The following is a 19,539-nucleotide window of genomic DNA, read 5'->3' on the forward strand; positions in this document are numbered from 1 at the left end:
CTCAGATCAATGCATGGTATTATATCCATACATATTGGCCCGTTGGGCCAAAAGCCTTCAGGGGGCATTTGTTTGACCCATAAATTAATTTATGTCATTAATTTATCATTTAATCAATTAAGAATTTTAATGATAGTTATTGGTGAATTAAAACCCAATAAAGCTACAGTAACTACAAAGATTTGGTCCAAAACTTCCAAGACCCACTACTGCAATCGGGGAACCGGATTGACTCTCGAGAAACCAAGCAGAGAAAGAGGAAAAGACCAAGTCAAAATAGTTACAAGTAGTGGGATGGTGAAGTTGGGCACTCGGGGAACCTTCGTCACTCAGGGAACCAAGCTGAGAAAGAGTGAGAATAAGACCAAGTCAAAACAGTTAAGAGTTAGTGGGGCTGTTAATGGGGCTGTTAGTGCTACAAGTAGTGGGGCTAGTGGAGGTGATCATTTGAGGAAATGACTCGGGAACTAGCATATAAAAGGTGTATTCATGCAGAACACAAGAAAGAACGAAAAATCCAGCAATTCCAAGCTCCAAAAGCTCGAATTCTTCAGCATATTTCTACACATTTTCAAAATTTCATCATTGTTCTTGTATTTTTTTTGATTTCCAGTACATATTTTCAGTCATATTTCGTAGTTCCTCGAGTGTTCTAGCAACATCTTTTATTTTGTTTTATGGAAAACACTTGTCATTTTAAAATTTTTGGTAGCAGTTTTAAAGTTTCAATTGCTGTTAATGATTTTTCTTCATTATTCCTTATGTTTTTTGGTGTTAAACCGGTGGAATTGAGACCGACGATGAAAGCGGGGCTCACATTCGCTTGATTTTAGAAGTTAGATTTTATTTTTTATTTTTATTTCATTTCGGCAATCACGTGCCTGGCAAGCCTGCGCAACACACAAAATTCGCCAATTTTTATGTGCAAATAGGTAGGTTGATTGAATATTTGCTCGAAATTGTCTTCAAATGAGGTGAGGTTGATAAAACCCTTTTTATTCAAAAGTCCAAAGGTGAACTTATTATTTGTCAAGTTTATGTAGATGACATTATCTTTGGTGCTTTCTCTCAAAAGCATGTTGATAATTTTGTTGAAAGCATGTCTTCTACTTTAGAAATGAGCATGGTAGGAGAATTAATTTACTTTCTTGGACTGCAAGTTAAGCAATTTAATGATGGTATTTTTCTTTGTCAAAGTAATTATGCTAAGAATTTGGTGAAAAAGTTTTGTAAAGAGTATGTTAAGAACATGAAAACTCCAATGGGCTCGAGTGAGAAATTGGGAAAAGACAGTGTTGCGGCTGGTGTTGACAACATCATGTATCGCAACATTATAGGGAGTCTTTTGTATTTGACTGCTAGTCGTCCTGATATCATGTTCAGTGTGTGTTTATGTGCTAGGTACCAATCTGATCCAAAGGTAACTCATTTAAAAGTTTTTAGGCGTATTTTGAAATATGTTTCGGGTATATTGGACTTGGGATTGTGGTATACGAGGGAAACACACAATAATCTTGTTTGTTTTAGTGATGCTGATTGGGCTGGTGATGTGAATGATAGGAAGAGTACTACGGGTGGGTGTTTTTATCTTGGTAATAATTTGGTTTCATGGTATAGTCATAAGCAAAATTGTGTGTCACTTTCGACTGCTGAATCTGAATATGGGGCAGCCGGAAGTTTTTGTTCACAACTTCTTTGGAAGAACCCAATGATTGAGGATTATGGTTTTAAGAGTGAACCCACCATTGTCTATTGTGATAATTCGAGTGCGATTGATATATCAAAGAATACAGTTCAACACTCTCGCAAAAAATACATTGACATTCGTCATCACTTTATTTGAGATTTGGTAGAAAAAGATATGATTCGAATGAAGTTTGTTGGAACCAACAACCAACTGGCAGACATTTTTACTAAAACATTAGATTTCGAGAGATTTCAACTCTTCGGAGGTCTATCATCATGTGTGCATTATAATCCTTTGCTGGTGTTGTCTCTAGGTGTTACAACACCACAGACAACATTGTTGTTTTTATTTTCACGAAATTTTAGGATTATAGGCATTCTGCATTCAGTTTGTAATGTGTAGTGTTTTAATCTCTGTTACAGTGATTCAACTTGTGCCAAATTTTCAGCAAAATTTTTTATTGGTCACACTGGCCCTTGCAAAATGAATTTGACTAAACCACTAAGTAGTTGAGGGATGTACGTGTATTCTATGTTCTTGTTCCATGTGAAAGGTGTTTTCGCAAATTCAGTGTTCAATTTTTAATAAGTTTGATGACCAATGTCATATATACAAACTTTATTGTTGAATCCTGACTTTTGGTGATAACAAAACAATATATCGTTGTTTTAGATAGGCTGCCATTTACTTGTATACACAGGTAATCTACCGACGTCAAGACATCATCTGACCAAAGATATCAACTGGAATAAGCAGTATCAGCTGAACAAAGCATGTCAACCGCTACTTGTCAACTAAGAAAGGCATATCTACTGGTTAAGATACCTACTGAAATTTGAGAGTGTTAAGATACACGCCACATTCAAAAGTCACAGATTCCCAGTTCTTGGAAAGTTGACAAGACAACTTAAATGCAAAGGACGAAGCATTTAAGGAACCGTCTGATAAAGTGAGAAAGTCATAAATAGCATTTAATGTGAAGACACATTGAATAGACAATTAAAGGCGCTCCAAGTACAAGATATTCAGAAGATTTTATCACTGTTCACATATCAGAGATTGATATCTGACATCATAGACGCTTTCCTACCGTTGACAGAAGAGAAAGACGTTGAAGAAAATTTATATAAATATCAGAGCCTCTCAACAAAGAAGTGTGCCATGATTACAAAGAATTTGCATACTTGAGCTCTTGAATCCACTTTGAATACTCAACCGCTCATTCAACCCTTAGCTAAAAAGCATATTCATCTGCAAGGAGATCTTTTCAAGGGTTACTCAAATCCATCTGTTGTTTGAAGAACACCACCGGCTACAAGGATTTGAGAGTCTAAGTCTTCAAGAAGCTTAGACATTTATCATCACCAACTAAAGAAAAGTTTGATAAGAGCTTTAAATCTTATCACTGTGAATCTAGGAGTTCCATATTGGGCATTGGATAAGTCCTAACTTGGATCGGGTGTATTGCAAGACATTGTAATAACCAAAGTCTTCTAGTGAATCTTTACGAGGTGGAAGAAGGGATGACGTAGGAGATTGAGTTTCGAACATCCAGAAACATATCTGTGCTTATTTATGTTACTGCATTACACTATTACATTATTCTCATCTAGCATATTAAGAGTTGTTTTCGCACTATTATAAGTAGCTCTTATAATTTAAGCAAGCTAACAGAAAATCTGTTGAGTAAACTAACATTTGCTCAACCATATTGCATTAGAATTAAAGATTATCATAAGTGTGTATTCAACCCCCCCCCCCCCCTCTACACACGTATTCGATCCCCAACAAGTGGTATCAGAGAGGGTTTTTCTATTATCTATTGATATTCATCATGAATTCTCTAAATAAAATTCATATGTTCTCTAAAGAAGATTATGATGACTGGAAAATCGTATGCAGGCGCATCTTTCTGATCGAGATGATGACATGTGGTACGTCATCACTGATGGACCCATGAAGATTCTAAAAATGAACACTGCTGCATCCATTTCAGAAGGAGAACTGCAGATGGTTGAAAAGTCCAGAGCAGAATAGACTAATGAAGACAAGAAGAAAGCAAATCTTGATAACGTGACCAAAGACATACTGTACAAAACGCTGGATAAAAACATGTTTAGCAAGATCAAGACATTCTCAACTTCCAAATAAATTTGGGAAAAACTTACTCAACTATGCGAAGGAAACGATCAAACCAAGGAAAACAAACTCACTGTAGCCATTCAAATGTTTGACAATGCCAAAATGAAATCAGGAGAAACCATGGCTGAGTTTGATGAAAGATTTTGCAATATTATTTGTGAATTGATTGTTCTCGGAAAAATATACACTAACCGTGAAATTGCTTTGAAGGTTATGCGAGCATTACCTAGAGAATGGGATGTCAAGACCATAGCCATGAGAGAATCAAAGGATCTAAAGAAACTAGAGCTTCATGATTAATTTGCAGATCTTAAAGCGTACGAGTTTGAACTCGGAATCAAAACAGAAGAAGAACCATCAGTCTCAAACCCCACCAAGGCATTAAGGTCAACCATCTCACCTCAACCGACCAAGGAAGCATCAACAAAGAGGACAGCTGAGCAGATGTGTGGGGACCTCGGGTGTTAATCTCAATTCTTAACATATAATCTATGTTAATCTCAGTCGCGCAACAAGGTAAGAAGCAAACCAATTTTTTTTTTAACCTGGGCGCGCGGGCGTGCCCATGGCTCGGGCCAAGGCACCCATGGTGCCTTGGTTAGGCGCGGCCGTGCTTTTGGGCTGAGCAGGCGCACCTAGGCCTCTGATTCCACTCCTAAATAGCTGAAAAATGAAGGTTTTGCCCCTGTTTTGAATCTCAAACATCGTCTAACTTATAAAACATGATACATGCTTCAAAATCTAAGAAAAAGCATGCACATCCATGAGCCAACCAAGCAACTAAACATGGAACTTGATATACAACCCAGAAGATCTTATATTATTCTTAATCTTGACAAACATAAAAGTCTTTATGTTCAAGTGTTCAAAGTACAACACATGTACAAGATCTAGATACAAAGGTTGACATCAACTCTACTTCTTAAACCTGAAAACATCAAGAGCATATCTTTAAATCTGCTCAACTTTCCAGCTCAATTCTTCAAAGGCAAATGGTTTCAAACCTTGTTCTTTTCTATTCCAATGTTGCCGCTAAATTCTCGAACTCCAAACACTATAATAACAAGCTGAAATATATGGTAAAAACCACCATATTGAAAGAGTGGGTGCCCGGTGAGCCAACTTGTGGCTAAGGGCTTTGATGACTCTTTGTATAAACAATCTTTTGTTTAATATAATTTACACTTTTATAATGACATTTACTTTATCTTTTATCATATTATTATGTTGTGACATACTATAAGATGTTTAGATGAAGACCTTGAATATACTATAGTGTATGTAAGATGTGGTAGCACATGGGGATGGCTATCATGAAACACATCTTATAGTCACTGTATATTCTAAACAGTTCCTAGTCGATTGAGCCGTCCGTTAATAAGGATAAGGATCGCTCGAGATTGAGACTAGCATTTGCGATGCCGAGTACCACGTTTCATTGGTATGGAACATAGAGATGTTCAAAGCATGCAAATGGATATTCATACGATGAATGATCGAACTACCCTATCCGGACTTTCCAAGTGGTTATCACTTATCGAGTGGATAAAGTCCGTGGTTTTGGTTGTACACCATTAGTCCTTACTACTTGAAACACCATTGAGACTCTATATGCTAGTACTGTACTTTGACTCGTTTACCGACTCTATTGGGGTCATCAGGTGTCGGGATTGGGTACAGTTACGACACATATGGGAGTCGATGCTTTGTTGTCAAGGATTCACCACATACTTGCTAGTGTGGATATCCTATGCAATCTGAGGAGATATTAGTGTGACGAATCTCTGGCCAGAGTACATGATGTGTTTTAAGAAATGGTTTCTTAGTAGCACATGCGATGTCACTATTTGATCTTCAAGATTTATTGCATAGTTATCGAATCTCGAACGACTCTCGATTTACCAATGGTTGTTGATTCGATCGGGATATATGGATGAAGGGACCGTACTGTACGCTAACCAAAATCTATTGGTTCTTGCAGGCACTATCAGTGATACCTAGGGAATCATGGGGCGATGTTGCTAGGCGCTCTTACCATGATTCGATGGGCAAGTCGGAAATTGTTGTTCCGAGTCACAAGGAGTTGTGAGCCCACGACTAGCTGTATCCCTGAACCATTGAGGGTCACACAAGTAATTGATTTTTAATTTCCGTTGAGATAGTTAAATTTAAAGAGTTAAATTTAATGAACAAAGAAGTGGGACATCTTATTTAAGGGTAGAGGGAGTAAGATTTCCTAAAATGACATAGGGATGGGCATTTTTGGAAATCACTGAATTCGGATTCAGAAAATTTATCTTGACTCTAAAAGATGCAGAAATGGTTTCTATGAACATTGGTGAAATTGGTTTATCAATCTGAGTCACGATGAATTTTATATTAATTTCTGAACATGCGGGCTTTGCTTGTCAGGCTTGAACTTATGACTAATGGGCCCTAAGCTGTTAGCAGCCCATATTATAAATAAGTTATTGCAGTACAAAAATTACACAACAGAGGTCACAATTTTCGAAAACCCTAGCTGTTTTTCTCTCTAAGTGGCCGCCCCCCTCCCTCTCTGCTCGGAAAAATCCAGCCTGTGAATTTTGAATTTGCAGTCTGGTTTAACGGATCAAATTCGTTAATTCTCTTCGTAGAAACTTCTGATAGATTTTCTAGTGCAATCTATCAGAGGGATTAAACTTCTGTTCGTGGACCTGATTGAAGAATTGTTCGTCCATCAGTTCCTGGGAAATACAACAAGAGCAGAGTAATCTGTTGGTGTCCATAATCTCGTTTCAAGATTGGAGGTAAAAATTTAATTGTTATTTAATTTTTACACGCACAATTTAATCGTAAAGTTTTGATACCCATGATATAGAATTGTTCCATATAAAATTTTAAAACTTCCGCTGCACCGGGTATCAATTCTGATTGATCTGATCAACGTTCTCCAACAGTGGTATCAGAGCCAGGTTGCTCAGATCAAGCGATTAAATTAATCGATTGTACAAAAATTTTTAAGCCTCGGTTTTTGAAACAAAATAAATTTTTTAAAATAAATTTTTTTTTTTCGGGCAAAACACGGGCAGCGATGGTCGCTGCCCAGCGCAGCGCTGGGCGCTGTGCAGGGCAGCGATCGTCGCTGCCCAAGGGGCAGCGACGGGCTACCCGGCCCGAGCCCCTTTTGGGGCACGGGCTGTCCGGGATCGTCCCGGGCGGCCCGGGAAAAATTAATTTTTTATTTTAAATTAAAATTTTAATATGTTAAAATTCTATTTTTGGTCCGATCAAAAATTGTTTTTGATTGGTCCACGAGGCGTCGGATCGAATTGTTCGAGTCCGAAAATTTTAAAATTGATTTTTGGATAAATTTGAATTTTTGGAAAATTTTTAGATTTTATCCGTTAAATCAGATTTTATGAAATTAATTATTTTTGGTACGATTGATGATAAGATATGATCTTATGGATATATTGAGTAAAATATGATTTTATGTATAAAATTGGATTTTATATGTAAAATATGATTTTATTTGATAAAAAGATAAAATATGATTTTGTATGTAAAATAAGATTTTATATATGGAATATGATTTTATCCTTTTAATTTAATTGCCATTGCATGTTATCCAATAAATTAATTTTGAATTAAATATTATTGGATAAGGATGATCGATTGCCATGACCAATTTTGTAGTTGTATGTTAGGAATTTACATTTGTTTTTATTGTTGTTGGATTTATTAATGTGCCTGGTTTATGGCCCAATATGAATTGTCATATGTAATAAAAGTGGGCCTGATTTATGGCCCGTTCCCACCCCTTAAAAATGTATCCCCTACTTGTCATAGTTATTTATTGTAAATACATTAGACTAAGTGGGAGATGAAGAATTGAAGACGGAGGTGGGCCCAGCAGACAATAAAGACTGAAGAAATGTAAATTGAAAGCTCAATGTAATAGGATTGCATTGCATATCTGCATATTACCTAGGATTGGACTTAGACTCGTGATTGGCAACCACGGGTCGATTAGAAATGGAATCGATCATCCTATATAATATATGATATTATCGTTGTATGCATGTTTTAGACTAAATTGTATGAATCCCGCAAACATACAAAATTTTAAATGATGAGACTAATTTTCAAAATTAAAATCCCTCATTTTAAATATGATTTAAAATTGATATCAAGATAAATAAAGAAAATTTAAATATTGTTTAAATGTTCCTAACTTCCATCAACGATCAATGTATGAGATGCTACCCGCAGATACGGTTTGGCTCATATTATTGGGGGGGGCCCGTTCGTCGGAAAACTGTACATTGGATCGACACATGTTGTAAGTTGGGTGGAACTCCCATGGGATCGGCTCATATTATTGGGGGATCCACATGGCGACCGTCCATCACAACTTAATATTGATGGGTCATCTTGACATGTCACAATAAACGGCGTCATATTATTGGGCCCTTATTGGACATGAGGTAAAAACGTGGAGGTTGCTTTGGAAGCAATTGGGCTCTACCTTTTGAAAATTATGGTTGGCTGATATTATTCGGGACCATAGTTTGTCGATTGGACTCCATGTTCCCACTAAGAAAAACAGTTTCCCGTTTTCACTAGAGGGTAGTGAAATCGTTAAAATAGTGGGAGTGAGATTCATAAAATAAATTTCGCCTATTTTATGTCTTAGTAAATTAATTAAACAATCACTGATTATTGTCTGTTTCTTTTCAGTATTTCATTAAGATGAATTCGCGCAATCCACTATTCTCTATTCTCGAACAAAATAAACTGACTGGCGCAAACTATACGGAATGGTTCCGTAAGTTGAAGATTGTCTTGACCTCGGAGAAGATGCTCTACGTGTTAGAAAAATCTCCTCCGAAGAAAGCACCAGCTGACATAAGTCCGGAAGAGTTGGCCAAACTTGATACATGGTGGGACCATGATATCAAGGCCAAATGCTATATGCAAGCCTCGATGTCTGATGAACTCCAGAGGCGATTTGAGGATACCGTGAATGCTGCTGACATTCACGTACAACTCAAGGAACTTTTTGGGGCTCAATCGAGAGCTGAAAGGTTCGCTACTGTAAAAGAGCTAATGACGTGTCGCATGCGTGAAGGGACTTTGGTTCGTGATCATGGGGTACGAGTGATTTGGCTCATTCAGAAGTTGGTAACGCTTGATTTGGTATTGGAGCATGAACTCAACGTGGACTTATTACTTCTCTCTCTTCCTTCTTCGTTTGACGGTTTTGTGGTGAATTTTAATATGAACAAGATAGAGGCCTCCCTTGAAGAGATGGTCAATATGCTTGTAACATATGAAACCACTTTAAAGAAGTATAAACCAGTTCTCTTGGTGGGCTCCTCTTCTTCATCTAAGAAGGGCCAAGTACAAAGGGTAAGAAACGTTCTGCCCCACCCAAGAAAACCGGACCCGAGAAGAAGAACAAGACAAAGGGTTCAAACATGGAAAAGTCCAAGGATGTTTTCCATCACTGCAAGAAACCCGGTCATTGGAAACGTAACTGCAAGGAATATCTAGAGCAGTTGCGAACTGCGAAGGGTATGTTCTATATTGAAATAAATGTTTCACTTAATACTACTTCTTGGGTATTGGATACCGGATGTGGATCTCACATTTGCAATGATTTGCAGGTGATGACAAGAAGTCGCAAGCTTAGAATGGGTGAGACCCAGCTGAGGCTCGGAAATGGTTCTAGAGTTGAAGCAAAAGCTGTGGGAGACGTTTATTTAATTTTGCAGAACGATTTTAAGTTACTTTTGAGAGATATTTTATTTGTTTCAGATTTGATTAAAAACATTATTTCTGTTTCTATGCTTGATAGAGATGGTTTTTCTTGCAATTTTGTGAATGGGATTTGCAATATTTACAAGAATGAATGTTTGATTGGAAATGGACAACTTGAAAACAATCTATATAACTTAAAATTAAAAGACGTTCCAATAAATTATGTTGATAAACCGGTAACAACGAACAAAAGGAAAATCGATAGTCAAAACCCGGCAAACCTTTGGCATGCTAGGCTAGGTCATATTTTCACAAGGAGGATGAACAAGCTAGTGGGAGAGGGCATGTTTGATATGTCTGATATTAACTCTCTACCTACTTGTGAGTCCTGCCTGAAAGAAAAAATGACTAAATCTCATTTTAAGGGGAAACCTGAGCGTAGTCAAAATCTGTTGGATTTGATCCATACAGATGTTCGTGGTCCATTTAGAATTAGTACTCAATTTGGCCACACCTACTTCATTACCTTTACTGATGATTATTCAAGGTATGGGTATTTATATTTAATGAAATATAAGTCTGAAGCATTTGAAAAGTTCAAAGAATTCAAGGCTAAAGTAGAAAACAAGCTAGGTAAAAGTATTAAAGCACTTCGATCGGATCGAGGTGGAGAATACTTAAGTACCGAGTTTTTGGACTATCTGAAAGAGAATGGGATTCTCTCTCAGTGGACTCCTCCTATGACACCTCAGCTGAATGGTGTATCGGAGCGTCGTAATCGAACTTTGTTGGACATGGTTCGATCCATGATGAGCTTCACTGAGCTTCCACCTTCGTTTTGGGGCTACGCGCTTGAAACGGCGGTATTGTTGTTGAACAACGTCCACACCAAAGCAGTGGATAAAACACCATACGAGTTATGGAATGGCAAAACTCCTAAGTATTCGTACTTGAGGATTTGGGGATGTCCTGCTTACGTGAAGCAGACAGTGGGAGATAAGTTGGATAGTCGATCCACCTTATGTTATTTTGTAGGGTATCCGAAGAATTCAATCGGATATTATTTCTATCATCCTACTGAAACAAAAGTGTTTGTTTCAAGGAATGCCACCTTCTTGGAAAAGGAGTTCTTATTGGATAAGAAAGGCGAGATGATGGAACTCGAAGAAATTCGAGAAGAAACCGAAATACAAAATAATGATCCTACACCTCAGGAACCAATGATGGACACGCATATACCTAGAAGATCCGAGAGGACTTCTAGACCTCCTATTCGATATGGTCTTCTTCTTGAAGGGGATCAAGATGAACCCGACGTTGGATGTGATCCAAGAAACTTCAAGGAAGCAATTTCTGATGCGGATTCAAATTTATGGCTTGAAGCTATGCAGTCGGAAATAGATTCGATGCATACAAACCAAGTTTGGTCTTTAGTAGATCCTCCCGATGGAATTGTTCCAATAGGGTGTAAATGGATCTACAAGAGAAAGCTTGGGCCTGATGGTAAGGTATTGACCTACAATGCACGATTGGTGGCGAAAGGTTATACTCAAAGACAAGGAGTTGACTATGATGAAACCTTTTCACCAGTTGCAATGTTCAAGTCCATAAGAATCCTTATTGCCATAGCTGCTTGGTATGACTATGAGATATGGCAAATGGATGTGAAGATTGCATTTCTTAATGGAAACATTAAGGAAGAGATCTATATGACGTAGCCTGAGGGATACACATCCATGGAAAGCGAGCATAAGGTATGCAAGCTTCAGAGATCGATCTATGGTCTCAAACAAGCATCAAGAAGTTGGAACCAGAAATTTGATGAAAAAATAAAGGATTTTGGTTTCATCAAGAACCCGGAGGAACCATGCGTGTACAAGAAAGTAGTTAAGGATTCTGTGACATTCTTAGTACTTTATGTTGATGACATCCTACTCATTGGGAATGACGTAGGGATGTTGCAGTCAACAAAGATATGGTGTCAGGTAGATTCTCGATGAAGGATTTGGATGAGGCATCCTATATTCTAGGGATACAGATCTATAGAGATAGATCTAAGAGAATTATAGAACTCACTCAAGCAACCTACATCGACACCATATTGAAAAGGTTTTCAATGGATGGGTCCAAGAGAGGACATCTACCTATGTGTCATGGAGTTTCTCTATCCAAGTCTATGTGTCCCAAGACTGATGAAGAGATAGAGAAAATAACACATGTACCATATGCGTCAGCCATAGGTAGTATCATGTATGGGATGATATCTACCAGACTGGATGTAGCATTTGCTCTGAGTGTCACGAGCAGATATCAAGCTAATCCCGGTCAAATGCATTGGAAAGCCGTGAAGGACATTCTTAAGTACTTACGAAGGAATAAGAATATGTTCATGGTATATGGAGGAAGAGAACTGAAATTGGAAGGCTATACCGACTCTAGCTTCCAAAGTGACGTGGATGACTCGAAGTCAACCTCTGGATTTGTGTTCATGCTCAATGGCGGTGCTGTCTCTTGGAAGAGTTCCAAGCAGGACACCACAGCGGATTCTACCACTGAGGAAGAATACATTGCAGCATCAGCTGCTGCTAAAGAGGCCGTTTGGATGAGGAATTTCGTCCAAGAGTTGGGCGTTATTCCTGAAGTTGTTGGTCCAGTCCCGGTGTACTGTGACAACACGAGTGCCGTTGCTCAGGCAAAGGAACCAAGGTCTCATCAAAGATCCAAACACGTACTGAGGAAATACCACATCATCCGGGAGATCGTGGAAAGAGGAGACATCACTGTCGAGAGAGTGGCCTCTGCAGACAATATCGCTGATCCACTTACTAAGCCCTTTCCAGGACCATTATTTGACAAACATCGCGAAGCAATGGGACTGCGTAGTATGACTAGTTGGCTTTAGGGCAAGTGGGAGATTGAAAGAGTGGGTGCCCGGTGAGCCAACTTGTGGCTAAGGGCTTTGATGACTCTTTGTATAAACAATCTTTTGTTTAATATAATTTACACTTTTATAATGGCATTTACTTTATCTTTTATCATATTATTATGTTGTGACATACTATAAGATGTTTAGACGAAGACCTTGAATATACTATAGTGTATGTAAGATGTGGTAGCACATGGGGATGGCTATCATGAAACACATCTTATAGTCACTGTATATTCTAAACAGTTCCTAGTCGATTGAGCCGTCCGTTAATAAGGATAAGGATCGCTCGAAATTGAGACTAGCATTTGCGATGTCGAGTACCACGTTTCATTGGTATGGAACATAGAGATGTTCAAAGCATGCAAATGGATATTCATACGATGAATGATCGAACTACCCTATCCGGACTTTCCAAGTGGTTATCACTTATCGAGTGGATAAAGTCCGTGGTTTTGGTTGTACACCATTAAACCTTACTACTTGAAACACCATTGAGACTCTATATGCTAGTACTGTACTTTGACTCGTTTACCGACTCTATTGGGGTCATCAGGTGTCGGGATTGGGTACAGTTACGACACATATGGGAGTCGATGCTTTGTTGTCAAGGATTCACCACATACTTGCTAGTGTGGATATCCTATGTAATCTGAGGAGATATTAGTGTGACGAATCTCTGGCCAGAGTACATGATGTGTTTTAAGAAATGGTTTCTTAGTAGCACATGCGATGTCACTATTTGATCTTCAAGATTTATTGCATAGTTATCGAATCTCGAACGACTCTCGATTTACCAATGGTTGTTGATTCGATCGGGATATATGGATGAAGGGACCGTACTGTACGCTAACCAAAATCTATTGGTTCTTGCAGGCACTATCAGTGATACCTAGGGAATCATGGGGCGATGTTGCTAGGCGCTCTTACCATGATTCGATGGGCAAGTCGGAAATTGTTGTTCCGAGTCACAAGGAGTTGTGAGCCCACGGCTAGCTGTATCCCTGAACCATTGAGGGTCACACAAGTAATGAATTTTTAATCCCCGTTGAGATAGTTAAATTTAAAGAGTTAAATTTAATGAGTAGAGGGAGTAAGATTTCCTAAAATGACATAGGGATGGGCATTTTTGGAAATCACTGAATTCGGATTCAGAAAATTTATCTTGACTCTAAAAGATGCAGAAATGGTTTCTGTGAACATTGGTGAAATTGGTTTATCAATCTGAGTCACGATGAATTTTATATTAATTTCTGAACATGCGGGCTTTGCTTGTCAGGCTTGAACTTATGACTAATGGGCCCTAAGCTGTTAGCAGCCCATATTATAAATAAGTTATTGCAGTACAGAAATTACACAACAGAGGTCACAATTTTCGAAAACCCTAGCTGTTTTTCTCTCTAAGTGGCCGCCCCCCTCCCTCTCTGCTCGGAAAAATCCAGCCTGTGAATTTTGAATTTGCAGTCTGGTTTAACGGATCAAATTCGTTAATTCTCTTCGTAGAAACTTTTGATAGATTTTCTAGTGCAATCTATCAGAGGGATTAAACTTCTGTTCGTGGACCTGATTGAAGAATTGTTCGTCCATCAGTTCCTGGGATATACAACAAGAGCAGAGTAATCTGTTGGTGTCCATAATCTCGTTTCGAGATTGGAGGTAAAAATTTAATTGTTATTTAATTTTTACACGCACAATTTAATCGTAAAGTTTTGAACCCATGATATGGAATTGTTCCATATAAAATTTTAAAACTTCCGCTGCACCGGGTATCAATTCTGATTGATCTGATCAACGTTCTCCAACACATATAAGCCTTTAATCTTATACATTTCTCAGCTTCAAGAACACTAAACAAAATCATGATACTTTCTTAAACCGGCGGCGTAGCGTTACAAAATTGGTAACCGAAACAATAACCAAGTAAATTCTAACATCCAACCAATTTCATATTAGTTAAAATATATCACAAAACCAGCAACTCAAAGTTAGAAAAGGTTCAAACATATCTGGAACCTCATAACAATTACATACGGAATTAGTTCTTCGATCCGACGTCAACATACATTCAATATCATCTCAACATCACATATAAGCAACCAAACCTGATCCTCAACCCTAGAATTTCTAAATATTCTGATTCATGGAGATACTTACATCAAATTGTAGCTTGTGAAAAGAGGATCACAAGGCTATGCCCGACTTTGAAATCGGACGACCGAATCTTGAGATAATGAAGATTTAAGATGGAAATATGGCTTGAGGTCTTCTTTCCCTATTCTCTTGATTTTTGTTGCTTCAAATTAATTTTATGCATATACACGTTCAAACCCATAAATAAGCCTTGTGTCTTCAACTAAATCTGAAAATTGCATTTTAGCCTTTCAAGTTTCCACTATTTGTAAATCAATCCCCGGAAAAGCGATTTAATTCAATTTCAATCCTAATTAATTTAAAAATATTTGAATTTAATTCTAAACTCTAAATATTAAAAAATTAAAATTCTCTCTGATTAAAATTAAATAATCTCAGGCCTTACATTTCTCCCCCTCTAAGGCATGAGTTCGCCCTCGAAATCATATGCAATCTGTATTCACATAAGATAATGAAATAATAGAAAATAGAGTAAGAACTCAAATCAATGAAACAACTTTGAAAATCTCTGTCTCATGTCTGGCTTAGTCTCCCAAGTCGCTTCTTCAGTGCCATGTCGACTCCACTGAAATTTGACTAACTGAATAATCTTGTTTCTGAGCTGTTTGTCTTTGCATTCAAGAATCTGAATAGGCTGCTCAAAATAACTGAGAGTCTCATCAAGTTCAGCTTCATCAAGCTGAATAATATGGTAAGGATCAGGCTGATACTTCCAAAGCATATAGACATGGAATACATCATGAATACCAGGTAAAGATGGAGGAAGAGCGAGTCGATAAGCAAGATCTCCTATCTTCTCGATAATCTTATGCGGATCGATAAAACGTGGAGATAATTTTCCTCTCTTACAAATCTGACTGTACCTCTAAACGGAGAAATCTTCCAGAAAATTATGTGTCCCTGATCAATAGATAGAGGTCATCGTCTGATATTTGCATACGTTGCTTGCCTGTCCTGGGCTATTTTCATTCTTTTCTGAATCAGCTTCACCTTTTCAGTCATTTCACAAATCATATCAGGCCCAACGTCAGGTACTTCTGAGATATCATCCCAGTACAATGGTGATCTGCATTTATTTCCGTACAATGCTTCGAATGGAGCCATCTCAATGCTGGTCTTATAGCTATTATTATAAGAAAATTCTGCAAGTGGAATGAATCTTGCCACGTAGTACCAAAGTCTCGTACTACAGCTCTCAGCATATCTGTGAGACCTCGATTCTAATCATCTAATCTCAGAATAAACAATAATTACGCATACAAGATCTAAGATTAAAAGAAAAGTTTTTTTTTTTTTTTTTTTTACACAGGGTGACGCGCGGGCGCGCATACAGACCTGCCCGGGCCTCCGAGAAAGGGAGCAGAACGCGCGGGCGCTCCTCACCAGGCGCGGGCGCGCATGGCCTGCTGTTTTAGCTCAAAATAAGGCTCCAAAAGTGCAATCCAACACCCGGAAAGGCTCCGACATGATCCAACTAACACTTTTTCAACAACGAAGTATTCAATTACAAGAAAGAGTAGAACATGCATCAATTCTAAGTTTCAAAATCCAAAATACAAATCGAGTTCGAATACAAAACATATCAAGTTCGAGTTCTAACATGCTCCAATCTTAAACTAGATAAACATGCTAATTCGACTTCTAAACCGAGTCTCACTTCTACTACTTGCCCTCGAAGCTAACCATGCCTCTTCTGACTTGTTCCTGCCCCACCTGTTGCCAAGTACACATACAAAACAAAGCAACAACAGGATAACCGGTGAGAACGACATTCCCAGTAAAAGCAACATAACAAGTAATACAAGTAACAAACATGCTTTCAATACAATAACGAAATCAGTAACATCGTAATGAATGCATGTCTTTAAACAGGGATATTAAATATGATAACGAGGGATTGCAGCTGTGCCTTTGGGATCCCGAGGGTAAGATCACGTAACAACTCACCGACTCTCCCAATCGAGGTGGTGCCACGTATCTCACTCCTCTAGACTTTGAGCAACTATAATGAGTATGCTAGCACCAGACGAAACGACTACGACCTGGGCCACTCAATCATAGTTCTCAAACGTCTAAACAAAAAGGGCGGTTCTGCCCGCTGAAAACAAGATTGGCTCAATATGAATGCATAACATAAGCCAAAACAATCAAACAAAACACAAGTTCCTCATGCTAGAACAAGTGTAGATGCAAGTACGTGATTTCAAAAGGGAAAACTCGAGAACCACAGTCCCGAGTATGCTATCCCGCTGCGATGACTGCTTTTACCTTTCAATGCAGTAGCTCCAACTCTGGATAAGCTACAAAAGAGATTGTATAAACAACTACACAATCTAACAACAACAAGGCAACGGTTCAAGGAAAACTCTTTATACCGTTCTTCGTCCAACTCTCGACGAACAATGCTGCTAACACAGGGCTCGACAAACTCCAACGAATCTGTAAGAATTCAAAAGTTGATCAACAACCACGATCACTCACACGCCAAGACTTCAATCAATACAAAAACGATTCGAAAACCCAAAAACTCAAACCGACGGCATAACGGCTATAAACTGAACAAACCGGAAATGCAGACAGAAGTTCAATACCGATATCAACTCATATCAATGCCCAAAACAACAATAACAAAGCAAACCCATCAATCTAAAAATCCACATTTTCGAAAATGGCTTCCAAAAATCATAACAAATCCGAACGTCGCTCTAATTCAAAACCGACAAATAATAAACGATCAGAACTCTGTCTAGAACAACATACTCGAATCTCGAACGATTCTAACAACATCCAAAAACTAGAATGTATCCGATCGTAGAAGAACTTACAATATAACAGAGCTCTCACTGCAGTGATCGATAATCTGCCTTCAGAAATAAATTCCAACAGCCGGATCGAGCTCGGGATGAAATCTGGAAGCTTGAAGAATCGATTTCTTCAACAATGGAGGAGGGAGGCGTGAAGAGGAAGGTGATGGAGAAGAGAATGGGTCCAAAAGCCTTATAAATATCTATAAAAACCGATAATTGCGTTTTAGTCCCTGAAAAATCCAATTTTTGCAAAAAGGACCCTGATCAAAATCAAACCGGCTCGAGAACTCTGTAATCTCTGATTAACTCAAATAAATTCAATTAAGATAAAAACGGGGCGTTACAATTCTCCCCCACTAAGAAGAGATTTCGTCCTCGAATCCACAAGAACCATAACTCATAAGATAGAATAAAGAACTAAAGACAGTAAGAAGAACTCACGTCATCCGAATAACTCCGGAAATCGCTGTCTCATGTCAGATTTTGTCTCCCAAGTCGCTTCCTCGACGCCGTGACAGCTCCACTGCAATTTCACCAATGGAATCAACTTGGTTCTGAGTTGCTTTTCTTTCCGATCAAGGATCTGAATCGGTCGTTCAAAATAGCTCAGGGTCTCGTCTAACTCGGCTTCGTCAGGCTGAAGGATATGAGAAATATCTGGTTGATACTTTCGCAGCATAGAGACGTGAAAAACGTCGTGAATACCAGATAAAGATGGAGGAAATGCAAGTCTGTAGGCAAGATCGCCTATTTTCTCGAGAATTTCGTACGGACCGATGAATCTCGGAGATAACTTTCCTCTCTTACCGAATCTGACGGTGCCTCTGAACGGAGAAATCTTAAGGAATACACGGTCTCCCTGCTCAAAACTCAGAGGTCGACATCTGACATTCGCATACTTCGCCTGTCTATCTTGAGCTGACTTCATTCTGGTCTGAATGATCTTAACCTGCTCTGCCATATCTCTAAGCATCTCCGGTCCCAAATCTGGTGACTCGGACAATTCATCCCAAAACAACGGAGATCGGCACTTTCTACCATACAAAGCCTCAAAAGGCGCCATACCGATACTCGTTTGGAAGCTGTTGTTGTAAGAAAACTCGACAAGAGGCAAAGAATCCTGCCAACTAGTGCCAAAGTCTAGCACTACCGCTCGCAGCATATCCTCCAACGTCTGGATAGTCCGCTCTGACTGTCCATCTGTCTGAGGATGATAAGCTGTACTCAGATGCAATCGAGTACCAAGTGCCCCCTGAAGACTGTGCCAGAAGTGAGAAGTGAATCTAGGATCTCTGTCTGAAACGATCGACTTCGGCACACCATGCAATCTCACAACATTGCTAACATACAACTCAGCCATCTGATCATGACGATACGTCATCCTGTACGGAATAAAACACGCAGACTTCGTCAATCGGTCGATCACTACCCAAATAGCATCGCATCCTCGAACGGATCGTGGTAGCTTCGTGACAAAATCCATAGAAATGTGATCCCATTTCCATTCAGAAACAGATAGGCTGTGCAAAAGACCACCTTGTCGCTTCCGCTCTGCTTTCACTTGCTGGCAATTCAAACACCGAGATACAAATCTCGCAACATCGTCCTTCATTCTCTTCCACCAGAACTGACTCTTCAGATCGTTGTACATCTTACGACCTCCAGGATGAACGCTAAACCGACTGCAATGAGCCTCTCGGAGAATACGCTGTCTCAACTCCGAAATATCAGGCACAACAATACGATTATTCACGAACAAAACATCATCTCTAACCTGGAATTCAGACTGATGGCCCGATCTGACTTTCTCTACTGAAATCTGGATGCTCGGCTCAGACTTCTGTGCTTCTCTGATTGCAACAAACAACTCTGGCTCGGCTTGAATAGCAAACACTCTGATAGTCTCCCTATCTGTTTCAAACTCTAAACCAGAAGTGCAACAATCATCGATCAACTGGGAAACACCCATAGTAGAAAGAGATAAAGAACAAAGCTTTCGGCTCAAGGCATCTGCAACTGCATTAGACTTCCCCGGATAGTACTTGATTTCACAGTCAAAATCTTCAACAGATCTACCCATC

At 38.9% G+C, this 19,539-nt stretch overlaps 1 protein-coding gene across 1 annotated transcript in view; it reads left to right on the forward strand.

The window, feature by feature from the left end:
* Positions 1–294: 294 nt before the first annotated feature.
* The window catches only part of LOC140862412 (uncharacterized), a 34,261-nt gene continuing 15,016 nt past the window's right edge, over positions 295–19,539 (forward strand). Inside the window, exon 1 of the mRNA XM_073265433.1 lies at positions 295–439. Coding sequence (XP_073121534.1) covers positions 295–439 — 145 coding nt within the window. The remainder of the gene's footprint in view (positions 440–19,539) is intronic.

This window comes from Henckelia pumila, chromosome 4 (assembly GCF_033568475.1).
Source record: "Henckelia pumila isolate YLH828 chromosome 4, ASM3356847v2, whole genome shotgun sequence".
NCBI lineage: Eukaryota > Viridiplantae > Streptophyta > Magnoliopsida > Lamiales > Gesneriaceae > Henckelia > Henckelia pumila.